This window comes from Cherax quadricarinatus, chromosome 83 (genome assembly GCF_038502225.1).
Source record: "Cherax quadricarinatus isolate ZL_2023a chromosome 83, ASM3850222v1, whole genome shotgun sequence".
Classification (NCBI taxonomy): Eukaryota; Metazoa; Arthropoda; class Malacostraca; order Decapoda; family Parastacidae; genus Cherax; species Cherax quadricarinatus.
The window spans coordinates 4,848,282-4,866,669 of record NC_091374.1 but is presented as its reverse complement, the minus strand read 5'-3'; the positions used below and the strand labels follow the sequence as shown (position 1 = coordinate 4,866,669).

The 18,388-nt window shown below is 39.6% G+C and overlaps 1 protein-coding gene across 7 annotated transcripts in view; it reads left to right on the top strand.

Moving 5' to 3' along the window:
• The first annotated feature begins 6,985 nt into the window (after positions 1 to 6,985).
• LOC128702145 (proton-coupled zinc antiporter SLC30A5) overlaps positions 6,986 to 18,388 on the top strand; it is a 47,976-nt gene continuing 36,573 nt past the window's right edge. For 2 of the 7 annotated variants that reach the window (XR_008409049.2, XM_053796201.2), the window contains exons 1-3: positions 7,266 to 7,373; positions 10,123 to 10,216; positions 14,857 to 14,970. Coding sequence is in view for 5 of the 7 variants with exons in the window: in XM_053796201.2 (XP_053652176.1) it covers positions 7,325 to 7,373; positions 10,123 to 10,216; positions 14,857 to 14,970 (257 nt within the window). In the remaining 2 variants the exon portion in view is untranslated. Of the gene's footprint in view, positions 7,145 to 7,232; positions 7,421 to 10,122; positions 10,217 to 14,856; positions 14,971 to 18,388 lie in introns of those variants that run through there. The other 5 variants (XM_053796203.2, XM_053796200.2, XM_053796206.2 and 2 more) reach the window with 5 other exon arrangements.

Below are 18,388 nucleotides of genomic sequence, written 5' to 3'. Positions count from 1 at the left end.
AGATGTAGTGTTTGAGGGGGTTTGTAGTGATGTGCAGTGACGGACCTACAATTTTGGGCCCTTAAAGCTTGAACTGTTACGGGACCCCTTTTCATACAGTAGACCCAATATTTTTAAGTTGTTTCTGGGGGCCTTCCGGGATTAGGATTAAGTTTCATAGCAGATCCGCCTCTGATGATGTGTGAGATACTTGTAGTAATGTGAAGGGATTGTAATACCCATAATACTCTGCACACAAGGGAGGCTTTTGGCATGTTCACCCACCTACTATAATTCATTGTGCAGCTATGTATTATGTCTAAATAAACTATATCAATATGATGTATGAGGTGGTTGTAGTGATGTGAGGTGGTTGTAGTAACCTATAATGACGACGATTCACCTCCAGACCTGGTCATGGACCGACCCGAAGGGGCGTTGACCCCCACGGACACCCTCCACGTATACGAAATGCGTTTCAAAATGTCTTTACCATTACCTATTCATATGCAACTACTAATGCAGATACAGCCTAACTGCTATCATTACAATCATAACTAAACGCTAAACCCACAAGGGTCATATAGCGAAAATACAGCCTAAGATGTGAAAATCTGCAAATATAATTGAAATAAAATGATCTTGGGGTTTTATGTTACACAAAAGAATCACCAGAAGTACAAATAACCCGTATAGCTTCACTGGCATACCCCCTCAAGGGAGGTTCCTTGATGCTGGTGAGGGGCTCTTGATTTAGGGAATTGGATCTGTGCTCCAGTTCCCTGTATTGAGCCTGAATGCCTTCCATACCCCCCCCCAATGTGCCTGGAGTTTACCTGGAGAGAGTTCCGGGGGTCAACGCCCCCGCGGCCCGGTCTGTGACCAGGCCTCCTGGTGGATCAGAGCCTGATCAACCAGGCTGTTGCTGCTGGCTGCACGCAAACCAACGTACGAGCCACAGCCCGGCTGATCCGGAACTGACTTTAGGTGCTTGTCCAGTGCCAGCTTGAAGACTGCCAGGGGTCTGTTGGTAATCCCCCTTATGTGTGCTGGGAGGCAGTTGAACAGTCTCGGGCCCCTGACACTTATTGTATGGTCTCTTAACGTGCTAGTGACACCCCTGCTTTTCATTGGGGGGATGGTGCATCGTCTGCCAAGTCTTTTGCTTTCGTAGTGAGTGATTTTCGTGTGCAAGTTCGGTACTAGTCCCTCTAGGATTTTCCAGGTGTATATAATCATGTATCTCTCCCTCCTGCGTTCCAGGGAATACAGGTTTAGGAACCTCAAGCGCTCCCAGTAATTGAGGTGTTTTATCTCCGTTATGCGCGCCGTGAAGGTTCTCTGTACATTTTCTAGGTCGGCAATTTCACCTGCCTTGAAAGGTGCTGTTAGTGTGCAGCAATATTCCAGCCTAGATAGAACAAGTGACCTGAAGAGTGTCATCACGGGCTTGGCCTCCCTAGTTTTGAAGGTTCTCATTATCCATCCTGTCATTTTTCTAGCAGATGCGATTGATACAATGTTATGGTCCTTGAAGGTGAGGTCCTCCGACATGATCACTCCCAGGTCTTTGACGTTGGTGTTTCGCTCTATTTTGTGGCCAGAATTTGTTTTGTACTCTGATGAAGATTTAATTTCCTCATGTTTACCATATCTGAGTAATTGAAATTTCTCATCGTTGAACTTCATATTGTTTTCTGCAGCCCACTGAAAGATTTGGTTGATGTCCGCCTGGAGCCTTGCAGTGTCTGCAATGGAAGACACTGCCATGCAGATTCGGGTGTCATCTGCAAAGGAAGACACGGTGCTGTGGCTGACATCCTTGTCTATGTCGGATATGAGGATGAGGAACAAGATGGGAGCGAGTACTGTGCCTTGTGGAACAGAGCTTTTCACCGTAGCTGCCTCGGACTTTACTCTGTTGACGACTACCCTCTGTGTTTTGTTAGTTTAGTTAGTTTAATATGTTTATTATGCACCCCATACCCATCCTGTGGGCGGTAGTCAAAAGATTACAGAAGTACATAATTGGTCCAGGGACTGGACTCCAAAGTTTTGATAGCTGAGCAAGTTACAATGGTAATGAACTAGATCTGGTCATAATCATGACCAAGTTACAAAGGTAATGAGCTCCAGGTATAGCTGGTCACACTCATGAATAATTGCAAAGGTAATGAATCATAAACACATTAATCATGAGAATTTACAAAGGTAATGAGCTCCAGGTAGAGCTGGTCAAAATCATGACAAGTTTCAAAGGTAATGAATGATAAACACGTTATCACATGATTACAATCATAGACAAATTACAGAGTAATGAGCAGTTAACAAACATAGCAGGGAATTCATCCATTGCCCCAACAACAGATGTTGCTAGGTGCCTGTCTCTCCTCGGTAGACAGCCATTGCAAACAGCAGCAAGTTGCCCTGGGATCTGCTGCTTGCACGAGCACCATCGACCCTCCCCAAGAGGTCCAAGAAGCCAGTGACTCCGTTAACAGCCCGATGGAGAGCTCCCCTAGGGACATGTCAGCGTCCTGGTGGACGCCAAGTTGATTGAAGATCCCAGGCCCTCGTGTGCACGGATGTTGAAGCTTGAGGAACTGAGTACACACTGCCTGTGGCACACCTGGCAGCTGCCTCGCGGTCGAACTCCACGATGCTGTCCCTGTAGTGGAAGTTCCTGTGAGCCCGGCACTCCCTGCAGTGCCATCGCTGACATCGTGGGTTAGGGGAGAAGTACCCTCTACAGATGGGGTGGCGCTGGTAGTTGGGTGGGTGAGGCGGGGGAGACGGGCAGGGGTGAGGCGTTATGAGAGGAAACAGTGACCCTCTGTGTTTTGTTAGTGAGGAAATTATAGATCCATCGACCGACTTTTCCTGTTATTCCTTTAGCACGCATTTTGTGCGCTATTACGCCATGGTCACGCTTGTCGAAGGCTTTTGCAAAGTCTGTATATATTACATCTGCATTCTTTTTGTCTTCTAGTGCATTTAGGACCTTGTCGTAGTGATCCAATAGTTGAGACAGACAGGAGCGACCTGTTCTAAACCCATGTTGCCCTGGGTTGTGTAACTGATGGGTTTCTAGATGAGTGGTGATCTTGCTTCTTAGGACCCTTTCAAAGATTTTTATATGGGATGTTAGTGCTATTGGTCTGTAGTTCTTTGCTGTTGCTTTACTGCCCCCTTTGTGGAGTGGGGCTATGTCTGTTGTTTTTAGTAACTGTGGGACGACCCCCGTGTCCATGCTCCCTCTCCATAGGATGAACACAGAGTTCCATGAGTCTGGCCCTGGGGCAGAGTGCATGGGCATGTCATTTAGTCACTTAGCCATAATACCAACTTACCTCATAATTTGTAATACTTTACATTTAAGAATAAAACTAAGTATGCCAGAAATGCCTAGCCATGCTAAGCGTTCTAGTGGTACACTCTGTAATCTCAATTTTACTACATGTAAACCAAACAATAACCAAATTTCTGTAAACTCAGCATTGTAATCCTTATAGAGAATAAACTTTGAATTTGAATTTGAATTTGAATTTGGCGTCAGGATAACATCGGATAGGCTTGCGTTAATCAAATTTTGTGACTCTCTCATAAAAATTCATTTTGATCTTCGACTCTCAGTCTGGTTAGCGGCTTGCTAAAAACTGAGTCATATTGGGACTTGAGTAGCTCACTCATTTCCTTGCTGTCATCTGTGTAGGACCCATCTTGTTTAAGTAGGGGCCCAATACTGGACGTTGTTCTCGATTTTGATTTGGCATAGGAGAAGAAATACTTTGGGTTTCTTTCGATTTCATTTATGGCTTTTAGTTCTTCCCGCGATTCCTGACTCCTAAAGGATTCTTTTAGCTTAAGTTCGATGCTTGCTATTTCTCTGACCAGTGTCTCTCTACGCATTTCAGATATATTGACCTCTTTTAGCCCCCCTTTTATCCCCCCTTTTATCCCCCCTTTTATCCCCCCTAATTCTACGCCTTTCGAGAGAGTGCAGATTCAGGGCCCTCAGTCTATCCTCATAGGGAAGATTTCTGATGGTATAAGCAAACACTATAACATATTTATTAGAAACGTTTCGGTCCTGGGACCTTGATCACTTCTAACATACAGAGGTAGAAAGACATTATATATATAGACGGAGAGTGATAGATAGTTCCTGACTATGGAACTGAACTTCTCCAGGCTGAGGGACTGACAACCTCAAATTCTGCGACTTCAAGGGTGATGGACTGATTACATCGTCTTCACATCTCTACTGTTCCTGCCTACTTTCTGTATTCGACTGAAGAAGCCTACTGTGTAGGCGAAACGTTTCGGAATAAAGTTGCCTAACTGTTGATAAATTAGACACATGTGCAACTCTTGGGTATCTTTATTGAGGAAACGTTTCGCCACACAGTGGCTTCATCAGTCCATACGTAGGAGAAACTTGAAGAACAGGAGGAGAATGAGGTAATCAGTCCCTCAACCTTGAGTCGATGAGTTCAGTCCACAAATCTTGAATAGAATACGGCATATGAGCGGAGAAGCAGCTTATAAACCGTATGGCAGGAGAGGTGCAGCAGTCATAGGTGGTGTCACGTTTGTTCAGTGTGGAAGTAGGTCGTGCCCAAGAATTAGGCAAGCGAAGAATTCCAAAGTATTAAGATCCCAAGAAGTTGCAGTGTCTGACAGGTTTGTAGATGAATGGTTCAGAGAACCGACATGTTGATAAATTAGACACATGTGCAACTCTTGGGTATTTTTACTGAGGAAACGTTTCGCCACACAGTGGCTTCATCAGTCCATACGTAGGATAAACTTGAAGAACAGGAGGAGAATGAGGTAATCAGTCCCTCAACCTTGAGTCGATGTGTTCAGTCCATCAATCTTGAATAAAATACGGCATATGAGCGGAGAAGCAGCTTAATTCTTGGGCACGACCTACTTCCACATTGAACAAACGTGACACCACCTATGACTGCTGCACCTCTCCTGCCATACGGTTTATAAGCTGCTTCTCCGCTCATATGCCGTATTCTATTCAAGATTTGTGGACTGAACACATCGACTCAAGGTTGAGGGACTGATTACCTCATTCTCCTCCTGTTCTTCAAGTTTCTCCTATGTATGGACTGATGAAGCCACTGTGTGGCGAAACGTTTCCTCAATAAAGATACCCAAGAGTTGCACATGTGTCTAATTTATCAGTTTCAGGATGATTGAAAACTGGAGTATAACTTGGATGCCAAAGTAGTGGAGGCAAATTCAATACGCAGTTTCAAGAGGCAGGAAGCAGCCAAGTAAGTAAGTAAGTAAGTAAGTAAATTTATTCAGGTATACACAATACAGTTACATAGAATTATCATACATAGCAGCATATGTGTAGAGAACCTGGGATAACCCAAAAAAGTCAGACAGAGTGATTTATTTCCATTGGGGTCCTTTACTTATTTCCATTGGGGGCCAAAGACTGTTCAGCACAGCTGTAAATATACACAGGTTGAGTACACGTATTTTTTATGTATTCTTGGACAGTCTTTTTTTATCGAATATCTTCTAGATAAGATTATCTTTTTTGGTTAAGTTACCCACTACAAGCTGACAGATTTCATTATTTCTGCACAAAAACCATCCTGAGTGATGGGGGACGATGGGAAAAATTGTATTGGATTTTAATAGGGAAGTCTTCATGTATAATGATATGTGATAGGGAAATTAACATGCGGGATCAGCCAGGCTGTGATGCGTACGTTGGACTATGTGGGGCCATCAGTAACAGCCTGGCTGATCAAGCCCTGATCCACTTGGAGGCCTGGTCGTGAACCGGGCCGCGGGGGGCGTTGACCCCCGGAATGCCCTCCAGGTAGATGTATGATGGAATATGAGAGCATAACTTATCCCTTGATACAATTAAAAAAAATCTTGTGTGGCGTATGACAGAAAATAAAAATCCTACATGATAAAGGAAATAAACAACTTTGTCTACAAGTGAGGGTAGAGTATACAAGTGACATTTTAGGTACATTAGACAAATTTTTGGGTAGAATATAAGCTGTGTTTCAGGGATGACTGACTACCTACCTACATCATTATAGTCAGGTGTTGTAGGGTGACAGTGAGGTGTAGTCTTAACCTTTTATTTTTATACTTCCTTGATAATGTCAGAAGTCACGAAAGCGCTTAGAATTTCGCTATTTTTTTCAAAGTGGTTGCTCTGCGTATTATATATATATATATATATATATATATGTATATATATATACAATATATGTATATATATATATATATATATATGTATATTATATATATATATATATATATATATTTATATATATATATATATATATATATATATATATATATATAAATAAAATAAATAAATAAATAAATAAATAAATATATATATATATATATATATATATATATATATATATATATATATATATATATATATATATATATATATATATATATATATATATATATGTATTTATATATATATACGATATATATATATATATATATATATATATATATATATATATATATATATATATATATATATATATATATATATATATATATATATATATATATATATACGATTATGTCCTACTGAATTTTAATTTTATTGTAATAAATAATTTATTGATTATTATAGGGAAATTAATATATATTTCTTACCTTTTTTTTTTTAAGTGTCACTGACTTTATATCAACATCATCTAGTGTTAAATATAATCTATAGAATATAACTATAAAAACTAGGAATATGATAAAAAAAAGCTGTTTTAAATTATTACAATGACTGGGAGAAATAAGAGACATCTGCCAGAGAAAAAATATATAAGATAAAAGAAAAGTTGGATGTTGGCGGTAATATTTGTAGAAGTGAGAAGCTTACTTAATAAACTCTCTTAATGTCGAATATAGCCATTTATCCCTTCAACACACCCAGCTAAGAATAAAATTATTATCTTTGATATATATAGAGAAGCATATGGGTGTATATACAATAATTTGATGTATATATTTGGTGTTTATAAGTAATTATCTGAGTTTGTCTGGCAGTGTGTTTCATTGTGTTGTTGGTTATGGCTGCCGCCTGCCACCTCTGACAACACTCTCTCTGTCTTATATTACCCACACTCAGCCGCGCTCATCTTCCAGCCAGGTGAGAAATGTTGATGTTATGGGTGGTGGTGGTGGTGTGTGTGGCCTTGTAAGGTGGGTAGATGAGTGTTAAATAGGATGCTGGTGCGCAGGACCGCCATGTTTGTTATGGTAGTGTTGTGGGGAAGGTGGCGACTGCGCAACCTCATCACTCGTTTTTAAATGTTTTATCTGCATATTGATGGATGCTGTGTGTGAAGATCATTGCTCGGTGTATGTTCTGGCTGGTGGTAGGCGCGACACTAGGCCTGGGTTTGGTTAAACGGGTTTTTTTTAGGTATACACTCGGTGTTTTGGTTAACTTTCCGATGTACGTCAAGTTTTTAAGTCGCTCGTGAGAGAGATTTTCCCTGACTGTTACTGGTAATATATCATGGCCTTATTAATATATACCCTGGGAAATTATCACTTGTCACCATTGTAATAAAGATATGAAACTAAACTACCATTGCAAGCTTATACTTTATTTTTTTTTAAATTGTGGCTATAGATTTAATTCATTAATATTGTGCTGTAACAGTTGTCTTTATTGCAACTATTGTATAAATGTATAAATATATGTAATATGTAATGAACTTGGCTTTATTGGTTATCATAATTTATTTACAAAGTAATTTATCAGTTTGTAGTCGATTATGACTTTCTGCACCAGTTGAACGCTTATATTATATTAATGTTTTTTATTTAATAACTACAGGTGTAAATTTTGTTCATGTCAGTGCTGGTTAACTTTTACTTACCTAGAATGTATTTTAAGATTCTGGCAGAAGTGCTTTAGTGATACTGGTGACTTTTACGTAAAAGAAGGACATGTATGCATTGATCAAGACGTTTATTAAGGAGACTTTTTGCCATGAGCGGTTTCTTCAGGATTAAGATATTACAAGATATTACAGGGACCCCAGTGGAAATAAGTCGCTTTGACTTTTTTGGGTTATCCTGACTGGTAATTCACACTATGTAGGATAATTGTACTTATGTGTACCTGTACCTAAATAAATTTACTAGGACTGAAGATATCACTTCACGGTTTTAGGAAAATAGAGAAGATAGCATAACAAAAGACTTGGCCTGTATTAACAAGTTGCAGCAATGCAAATGATGCATTCAAACTTTTTTAAAACCATCATCACATTCTTAATGATATTGCACCAATAAGAGTAGGACAACACAAACCCTAACCCAGGATGACAAGGAGTTCATCTGAAGAGTCGCTTCAGCGAAATATCTAGGAATATCACTTTCGTAATAATTTAGTGAATAATATAGTGAAACTGATTAAATGACAAGTTAAAGTTGTTTTGTAGGTTGCAGTACCTATCTACTTGGCTACACAAGGCCCTACATTTACCTCATATACGATGTCGTCTATTGTATTTCACCGACTCCTCAAGGAACATTCCTTGAGGCTGCTGAGGGCTCAAGATGCAAGGGATTTCACCTGTCCTCTTCTTTGGATCAAACCTGATTGCATTCTATTTATCAAATCCTGTATGACCCATGTGGCTTTATTGCTTCCCCTTGATGTAATAATTGTTCTTCATGGTACTCTAATAAAACTTATCTAGTAAGATGGTGAGATTCATCCTGGGGCTGGGTCAAAGAGAACACAGGCCACAGTGAATTACAAAAGTTGGAAATATTTAACATGGCAGATAGAGTATAACATCTGAAACACAACCATGTATTAAAACTTGTATTCATGAAGCCTGGTCACAGATGGGGCCGCGGGGGCATTGATCCCCGGAACTCTCTCCAGGTAAACTCCATACTTGGACCTGCCTCACATGGGCCAGTAGGCCTTCTGCAGTGTTCCTTCGTTCTTATGTTCTTATGTAATAAATAGTGCTGAACATGCAAATTTTATAAAGGTTTAGAACTAAAGCCAATATAGTACAATATTAGGGAAACTGGAAAGGAAACTGTTTTATAGTACCCACAGTAGGTGGCCAGGCCTGGAACACCTATTATAAATGATAAAAGACCTGAAATGAGTTGCCTGATCATGTCAAAGCCAGTCTCAATATAAAACATTATGAGAATGGAGTCTAAGAATGTCTAATGAATTGAGCTGCAGAGGCAAGATAGTGATATCTTGTATTGTTAAAATAATATAAATTGGCAGACATCATCTTTGTATAGAATATAAAACTTTCTAGTTGATAGTGCAATGATAAGGCAAACTTTCTCATTTTTTTTTTTTTCTGGAATTCAGTATTGAAGAGTTCAACTGATAACTTTAAACTTTCAAAGGTTAATTTTTTTAACAAACATTAATAAAATGACTTTTTTCATGTGCCTGTTCATGCTGATTCCAAATATGTGTACCAGCAGGAGGAAAATTATGGCATTTTGAAATATATGTCAGCAATTGATCTCTTAAAGCATTCATAACACTTGGTATATAGATAGGATTTTGCTTAGCATTTGTCTATTGACTCGTATGACCAGAATTGCCCCAGTACAGTCTTATGTTACTTTGAAACTATATGAACAATGATTTGTTATTTCATGGAATAATGTACGTATATTGTTGGCTCTTAGTTTAAATATATATGTCCTGTTTAACTATATATTAATAATGTGTCCAGTTATAGAACTACTACTGTTTAAATATTTTAATGTGCTTTATTATTGACAAAGGCAGAATGGTTCAGGCCCGGTGGCCTGGAGGCTAAAGCTCCCGCTTCACACACAGAGGGCCCGGGTTCGATTCCCGGTGGGTGGAAACATTTCGACACATTTCCTTACACCTGTTGTCCTGTTCACCTAGCAGCAAATAGGTACCTGGGTGTTAGTCGACTGGTGTGGGTCGCATCCTGGGGGACAATATTAAGGACCCCAATGGAAATAAGTTAGACAGTCCTCGATGACGCACTGACTTTCTTGGGTTATCCTGGGTGGCTAACCCTCCGGGGTTAAAAATCCGAATGAAATCTTATCTTATCTTATCTCTCAAAGCCTTTTATTTTCTTACAGGCAAAAATACGAATAAAATGCGAGGTAGCTCTCACTTGGGATTCATTGATGGGTCAGCAAGTAGAGTCATCTACCCTTCGACCAATATCTCATGGTAAGATACATGGTTCATTTTTTTCTTAATTTTTATGATGCATTTTTAACATGTGTATCTGAAATGTCAGAAAAATCAAAGTAATTTTACTGAAAGGGTACACTAGAATTTATGAAAAAGTACAGTATTTTAATTTTATTACTTTTCTGGGTCTTTGCTCTCCTATATAATGCTCTTTTTTTATTCTGATCAATCCAGAAATTTTTGTTGTACAGTGGACCCCCGGTTAACGATTTTAATCCGTGCAAGAGGGTTAATTGTTATGCGAAATAATCGTTATGTGAATGAATTTTCCCCATAAGAAATAATGGAAATAAAATTAATCCGTGCAAGACACCCAAAAGTATGAAAAAAAATTTTTTTTTACCACATGAAATATTAATTTTAATACACACAAACTGAAAAAGGCATGCACACTTACATGACACTTACTTTTATTGAAGATCTGGTGATGATTGATGGGATGGGAGGAGGGGAGAGCATTATCTTCTTACTGTTTAGAAGGGGAATCCCCTTCCATTAGGACTTGAGGTAGTAAGTCCTTTTCTGGGGTTACTTCCCTTCTTTTTTTAATGCCACTAGGGCCAGCTTCAGAGTCACTGGACTTCTTTCGCACAAGATATCTGTCCATAGTGGCCTGTACCTCTCGTTCCTTTATCACTTCCCTAAAGTGTTTCACAACATTGTCAGTGTAATAGTCACCAGCACGGCTTGCAATAGCTGTGTGAGGGTGATTTTCATCCATGAAGGTTTGCACTTCAAGCCACTTTGCACAGATTTCCTTTATCTTTGTAGTAGGCAACTTCTTCAATTTCTCTCTCCCCTCCTCTGAACCAGTTTCCCCAGGTCTGGCCTCTTGCTCTTGAAGTTGATCTATCAGCTCATCAGTGGTTAGTTCTTCATTGTCCTCCTCCACCAACTCTTCCACATCCTCCCCACTAACCTCCAACCCCAAGGACTTTCCCAATGCCACAATGGATTCCTCAACTGGCATACTCCTCTCAGGGTTAGCCTCAAACCCTTCAAAATCCCTTTTGTCTACACATTCTGGCCACAGTTTCTTCCAAGCAGAGTTCAAGGTCCTCTTAGTCACTCCCTCCCAAGCCTTACCTATAAGGTTTACACAATTGAGGATATTAAAGTGATCTCTCCAAAACTCTCTTAGAGTCAGTTGAGTTTCTGAGGTCATTACAAAGCACCTTTCAAACAGAGCTTTTGTGTACAGTTTCTTGAAGTTGGAAATAACCTGCTGGTCCATGGGCTGCAGGAGAGGAGTGGTATTAGGAGGCAAAAACTTGATGTTAATGAATTTCATGTCCCCATAAAGTCGCTCTGCCACGTCTGTAGGATGACCAGGGGCATTGTCTAACACCAGGAGGCACTTAAGTTCTAATTTCTTTTCAGTTAGGTAATCTTTCACATTGGGGGCAAATGCATGGTGTAACCAGTTATAGAAAAATTCCCTAGTGACCCATGCCTTACTGTTTGCCCTCCACAGCACACACAAATTATCCTTGAGGACATTCTTTTGCCTGAACGCTCTGGGAGTTTCAGAGTGATACACTAATAAAGGCTTCACTTTGCAATCACCAGTAGCATTGGCACACATGAGAAGAGTAAGCCTGTCTTTCATAGGCTTATGTCCTGGGAGTGCCTTTTCCTCCTGAGTAATGTAGGTCCTGCTTGGCATTTTCTTCCAGAACAGGCCTGTTTCATCACAATTAAACACTTGTTCAGGTTTCAGTCCTTCAGTTTCTATATACTCCTTGAATTCCTGCACATATTTTTCAGCTGCTTTGTGGTCCGAACTGGCAGCCTCACCATGCCTTATCACACTATGGATGCCACTACGCTTCTTAAATCTCTCAAACCAACCTTTGCTGGCCTTAAATTCACTCACATCATCACTAGTTGCAGGCCTTTTTTTAATTAAATCGTCATGCAACTTCCTAGCCTTTTCACATATGATCGCTTGAGAGACGCTATCTCCTGCTAGCTGTTTTTCATTTATCCACACCAATAAGAGTCTCTCAACATCTTCCATCACTTGCGATCTTTGTTTCGAAAACACAGTTAAACCTTTGGCAACAACAGCTTCCTTGATTGTCTTTTTGGTGCCCACAATAGTAGCGATGGTTGATTGGGGTTTCTTGTACAACTTGACTAGGTCGGCAATACGCACTCCACTTTCATACTTATCAATGATCTCTTTCTTCATTTCAATGGGTATCCTTACCCTTATTGGTGTAGGGTTGGCACTAGAAGCTTTCTTGGGGCCCATGGTCACTTATTTTCCAGAAACACCACCGAAAACACTGTAATAATACGAAATATTCCGAGTGTATGCTTGGATGTTTGCGCGGAGGCTGCCTGGTAAACAATGGCACGGGCGGCACATGTGAGGCTGGGTGAGGGCGCACATTAGATGCGTCTCGGACGAAAATCGGTGAGCGGGTTTTTAATCGGTATGCGCGGCAAAAATTTTGCGATTAAAGTAAGCGGTATGCGAAATAATCGCTATGTGATGCCATCGTTATGCGGGGGTCCACTGTATTTGGTTGCTCAGTTTCTGAATTATATTTTAGTTAAGATGCTGTATATTATTATTCAGAATATCTGACCATCAGCTCATGTTGTGTTACCATTTATTTAAACTCCATTTACTGGGATGTTTTAATAGATATTGATACATTTCCTACACAACACAGTATGGTATATGGTTTTCGGAAACTCATTAACGTATTCATATACTACATCTAAGATTTTTCCATTTGATGCTAAAACTGTTTATCTATTTGTAGCTATAGGAGAAGGGCTAAGCTCAGGGTGTGTTTTGGTAGTACATCTATAGTATAATATGTTTCCATTTTTAATGATTATTGCACTTGCTGTAACCTCTTATAACCCACTCATTTGCTTTTCCACTATGTTTATGAAGAGCTTTCTAGTATACTTTCAGTAGCTCATCTTCAGTTGTGTCCGGCTGTCTTCTTGTTCTCGTTCTTAAGTGTTAGAGAACTCTAACATTTTTTCACATCTTAATAACCCCATTTAAGATAATAAGTTCTTCATTGACGTATTGGTTAGAAGACAAACGTCCTGTTAAGTATTCCCAGTGCTATGTTAAGAAGTTAGAGAGGTGCATGGGCTGGATGATGAGCAGCCATAAGAAGAAGGAGGCAGAGTTTCTTAGCAAGCTGGTGGACCTCTTTGACATTGCTTTTGTGGATGTCTTGAAGCCCAAGATTCAGAATGACAGGGCCTTCCTTCTAGCTCATAGGAATAACCTGTTGTTTGTTCAGAATCTGTGTATCTGGACTTCAGATGGTCTCTGGACTGAAATGGAAGTGATCATTTCATTTTCCTGTAGTTGGTGGGATCCTCCCTTCTTGTTTGTCTTCCACAGTTGAAGCTGGCAGTGGCAGATTGGCCTCTCTTAGAGGATTTGGCAGGCATTTCAGTGTTGTGCAAGGGGCTTATGATCATTTTGTTGGTGTTGTCTTGGTGGGCATGAGAGCCTTCATCAGGTGGCTTTTAGGTTCTATCTGCCAGTCCCTAGGCAAAATGAGGACTGGGAGAAGCACTACCAGATTGTCAGTGACCTATCAGTCTACTTGTTGGTTAATAAGCTGATGTTGGCCATCAGGAAGAAGGCGTTTAGAAATTCTCTGACAGATATGGAATAAGATCTACATAAGAACATAAGAACATAAGAAAAGAGGAACACTGCAGCAAGCCTGTTGGCCCATACTAGGCAGGTCCTTTACAATTCATCCCACTAACAAACATTTGACCAACCCAATTTTCAATGCCACCCAAGAAACAAGCTCCGATGTGCAAGTCCCTCTCAAATCCAACCCCTCCCACTCATGTACTTATCCAACCTAAATTTGAAACTACCCAAAGTCCTAGCCTCAATAACCCAACTAGGTAGACTGTTCCACTCATCAACTACCCTATTTCCAAACCAATACTTTCCTATGTCCTTTCTAAATCTAAACTTATCTAATTTAAATCCATTACTGCGGGTTCTCTCTTGGAGAGATATCCTCAAGACCTTGTTAATATCCCCTTTATTAATACCTATCTTCCACTTATACACTTCGATCAGGTCTCCCCTCATTCTTCGTCTAACAAGTGAATGTAACTTAAGAGTCTTCAATCTTTCTTCATAAGGAAGATTTCTAATGCTATGTATTAATTTAGTCATCCTACGCTGAATGTTTTCTAACGAATTTATGTCCATTCTGTAATGTGGAGACCAGAATTGAGCTGCATAATCTAGGTGAGGCCTTACTAATGATGTATAAAGCTGCAGTATGACCTCTGGACTTCTGTTGCTTACACTTCTTGATATAAATCCCAGTAATCTATTTGCCTTATTACGTACGCTTAGGCATTGCTGTCTTGGTTTAAGGTTGCTGCTTACCATAACCCCCCAAGTCCTTTTCGCAATTTGTATGGCTAAGTTCTACATTATTTAACTTATAAGTGCTAGGGTTATGGAAAGATATCTGGGAAGTACTTACTGAGTCCACTGGTCAGTCTTCTCCATTGTGGACAGGTGGGGGATGGCCCTTCAGAGGTGGCCAACACACTATTGCAATTTTAATGATTACATTGACTTTTATCTTTTCTAGGTATGTGTGGTTGCTACTTATCAGCAAGTTCTTCCGCTGCATTGGGGTGTTTGTGGCATATGATGCAGTTCAGTCCATCCACGTTGTCTACTTTCTCCTTCTGGTAACACTGCTGTGAGTAATTAATGTTTTACGTGTTTGAAAAGGGAATAACAGATTGTAACTTTTATTTTCAGCCCTTGTTCCAGCCTCAGATATATGGAGGCATTCCTCTTTCCCCTGACCACTGATGCCTGTAAAACGAGTGAGTAGTGTAAGAATAATCATTCATAATCAGTTTAGGGGAGACTGTTTTTTTTTTTTTTAACACGTTGTCCGCTTCCCACTGAGGCAGGGTGACCCAAAAAGAAAGAAAAAAACTTTCATCATCATTCAACACTTCCACCATCACTCATACATGATCACTGTCTTTGCAGAGGTGCTCAGATATGACGGTTTAGACATCCCTCCAAACTGCCAATATCCTAAACCCCTCTTTTAAAGTGCAGGCATTGTACTTCCCATTTTCAGGACTCTAGTTTGGCTAACCGGTTTCCCTGAATCCCTTCACAAAATATTAACCTGCTCACACTCTGACAGGCCGTCGGGTCCCAAAAACCATTCGTCTCCATTCACTCCTATCTAACACCCTCACGCATGCTTGCTGGAAGTCCAAGCCCCTCACCCACAAAACCTCCTTTACCCCCTCCCTCCAACCTTCCTTCCCCAATAGATTTATATGCTCTCCAAGTCATTCTACTTTGTTCTATTCTCTCTAAATGACCACACCACCTCAATAGCCCCTCTTCAGCCCTCTGACTAATACTTTTAGTAACTCCACACCTCCTCCTAATTTCCACACTACGAATTCTCTGCATAATATTTACACCGCACATTGCCCTTAGACAGGACATCTCCACTGCCTCCAGCTGCCTCCTCGCTGCAGCATTTACAGTCCATGCTTCACACCCACATAAGAACATAAGAAAGGAGGAACTCTGCAGGAGGCCTGCTGGCCCATACTAGGCAGGTCCTTTACAATTCATCCCACTAACAAAACATTTGCCCAACCCAATTTTCAATGCCACCCAAGAAATAAGCTCTGATGTGAAAGTCCCACTCAAATCCAACCCCTCCCACTCATGTACTTATCCAACCTAGATTTGAAACTATCCAAAGTCCCAGCCTCAATAACCCAACTAGGTAGACTGTTCCACTCATCAACTACCCTATTTCAAACCAATACTTTCCTATGTCCTTTCTAAATCTAAACTTATCTAATTTAAATCCATTACTGCGGGTTCTCTCTTGGAGAGACATCCTCAAGACCTTATTAATATCCCCTTTATTAATACCTATCTTCCACTTATGCACTTCGATCAGGTCTCCCCTCATTCTTCGTCTAACAAGTGAATGTAACTTAAGAGTCTTCAATCTTTCTTCATAAGGAAGATTTCTAATGCTATGTATTAATTTAGTCATCCTACGCTGAATGTTTTCTAACGAATTTATGTCCATTTTGTAATACGGAGACCAGAACTGAGCTGCATAATCTAGGTGAGGCCTTACTAATGATGTATAAAGCTGCAGTATGACCTCTGGACTTCTGTTGCTTACACTTCTTGATATAAATCCCAGTAATCTATTTGCCTTATTACGTACGCGATAAGAGTGTTGGTACCACTATACTCTCGTACATTCCCTTCTTTGCCTCCATGGATAACGTTCTTTGTCTCCACAGATGCCTCAACTCACCACTCGCCTTGTTTCCTTCATCAATTCTGTGGTTTACCTCATCCTTCATGGAATAAGTCAGCTCCCAAATATCTGAAAACATTCACTTCTTCCATACTCCCTCAGAATTAGTGTGGGAAATTAAATCATCACCCAGGTTCAGTTCATGGGAAATTGAATTATCACTCAGAATTAATCTGCAAGAAAATAAATTGTCACCCAAAATAAAATATCAATCCATGGGAAGCTGAATTACATGCAGGCAACCTTTAGCCATTAAATCTTAAACATCTAATATAAGATGTAACTGTTGGGGAGGATTGACCACACAATACAGTGGAACCTCAGATATCGAACTTTCTTCGGTCGAAAAGGCTGTTCAAGTGCCTTTACCGAATGAATTTATTCCCATCAGGAATAATGTAAATTAGATTAGTCCATTTCAGACCCTCAAAAATACACTTATAAAAGCACTTGCAAAAATACACTTACATAATTGGTCGTGTCGGGAGCAATTCGATTTTTGAGGTTCCACTGTATAGGCAAGCACAGCACTTGCTTATGGAGGTACACATGATCCTATGTCTACTTCTTATACAATGCTGTATTTATTACTCTTGCTTATCCTGATACTCTGTGCTAACAGAACATCTTCAATGATGGATACACAAATAACCCGCACAGAAGAGAGGAGCTTACGACGACGTTTTGGTCCAACTTGGACCATTTACAAAGTGACTTTGTAAATGGTCCAAGTAGGACCGAAACGTCATCATAACCTCCTCTCTTCTATGTGCTGGTTATTTGTGTATCGTTCCAGTCACGGTATTGTGCATTTTTTTGTTATTGTTATAAATGATGGATGCTTTTTAGTATATGTGGTTATTTAATCTTGAATTAATCCATAAATGCACAGTATTTATTATCTGCACCTTTTAGAAAATGACTAGATTGAAATTGAATTGTAACATATGCAGAAACATCAGATCCATGAAACATCAGTCTATTCAAATACACTCTTTTTATTAATATCTAGATTTGAGTGGTAGACCATTTGGTCTGTGTTGTTTGTGAAAGCGCTGTCATAAGGGAAGGAAAAAAGGACATCACTCCTCTCTTGTTGAAATACTAATATGTATATGAAATGTTAAGAGGTTTGACACTGATAGGCAGTTCCTGGGGAACACTTGGTTATTTTCATATCTTATTTATACTACTTGGAGGTTAGGCAGTAAAATAACTGCACTTTCAGTCCTAAGCTAACTCATCAAACCACTTAAAAAAGTGGTTTGGTGGATTATCTTAGGACTGTAATGTATCTACTTTCATGTAATGGAATCTAGAAAGTGTGTTGAGTGTGGTTTCTTTAAATCATATTACCTTGGAGGGTTAGAAAAGTAATGCTTGATCTAATGTATGTTATTAGTTATTAATGTATGGGAGATTTTTATACTACCTAACATTGAAGTGTAGCTATTTTAGAAGATTTTAGGGCTGTGATAAAGTATCATTGTTTTAATATGGCTTTTGGTATTTACTGTAAGCTATTATTTTGGTCAGGACATGTACCAATTGAATTCATATGTATTGTGCATTATGAAACCCTTTATGTTCATGAATTTAATGATTGCAGTTCTGTATTTTGTATGCATCTGGGGCTATATGTACTGTATAATTTATAGGTGCCATTTGGTTTTATGTGCTCCTTAGCATGGCTCTGAGATGCTTATAGTTTTGACACACTGGCATGCCTTTGTTTTCTTGTGCAGATCAATATTATTGATAGTAGTGTCCCTGCTGATGTTAATGTATTCATCTG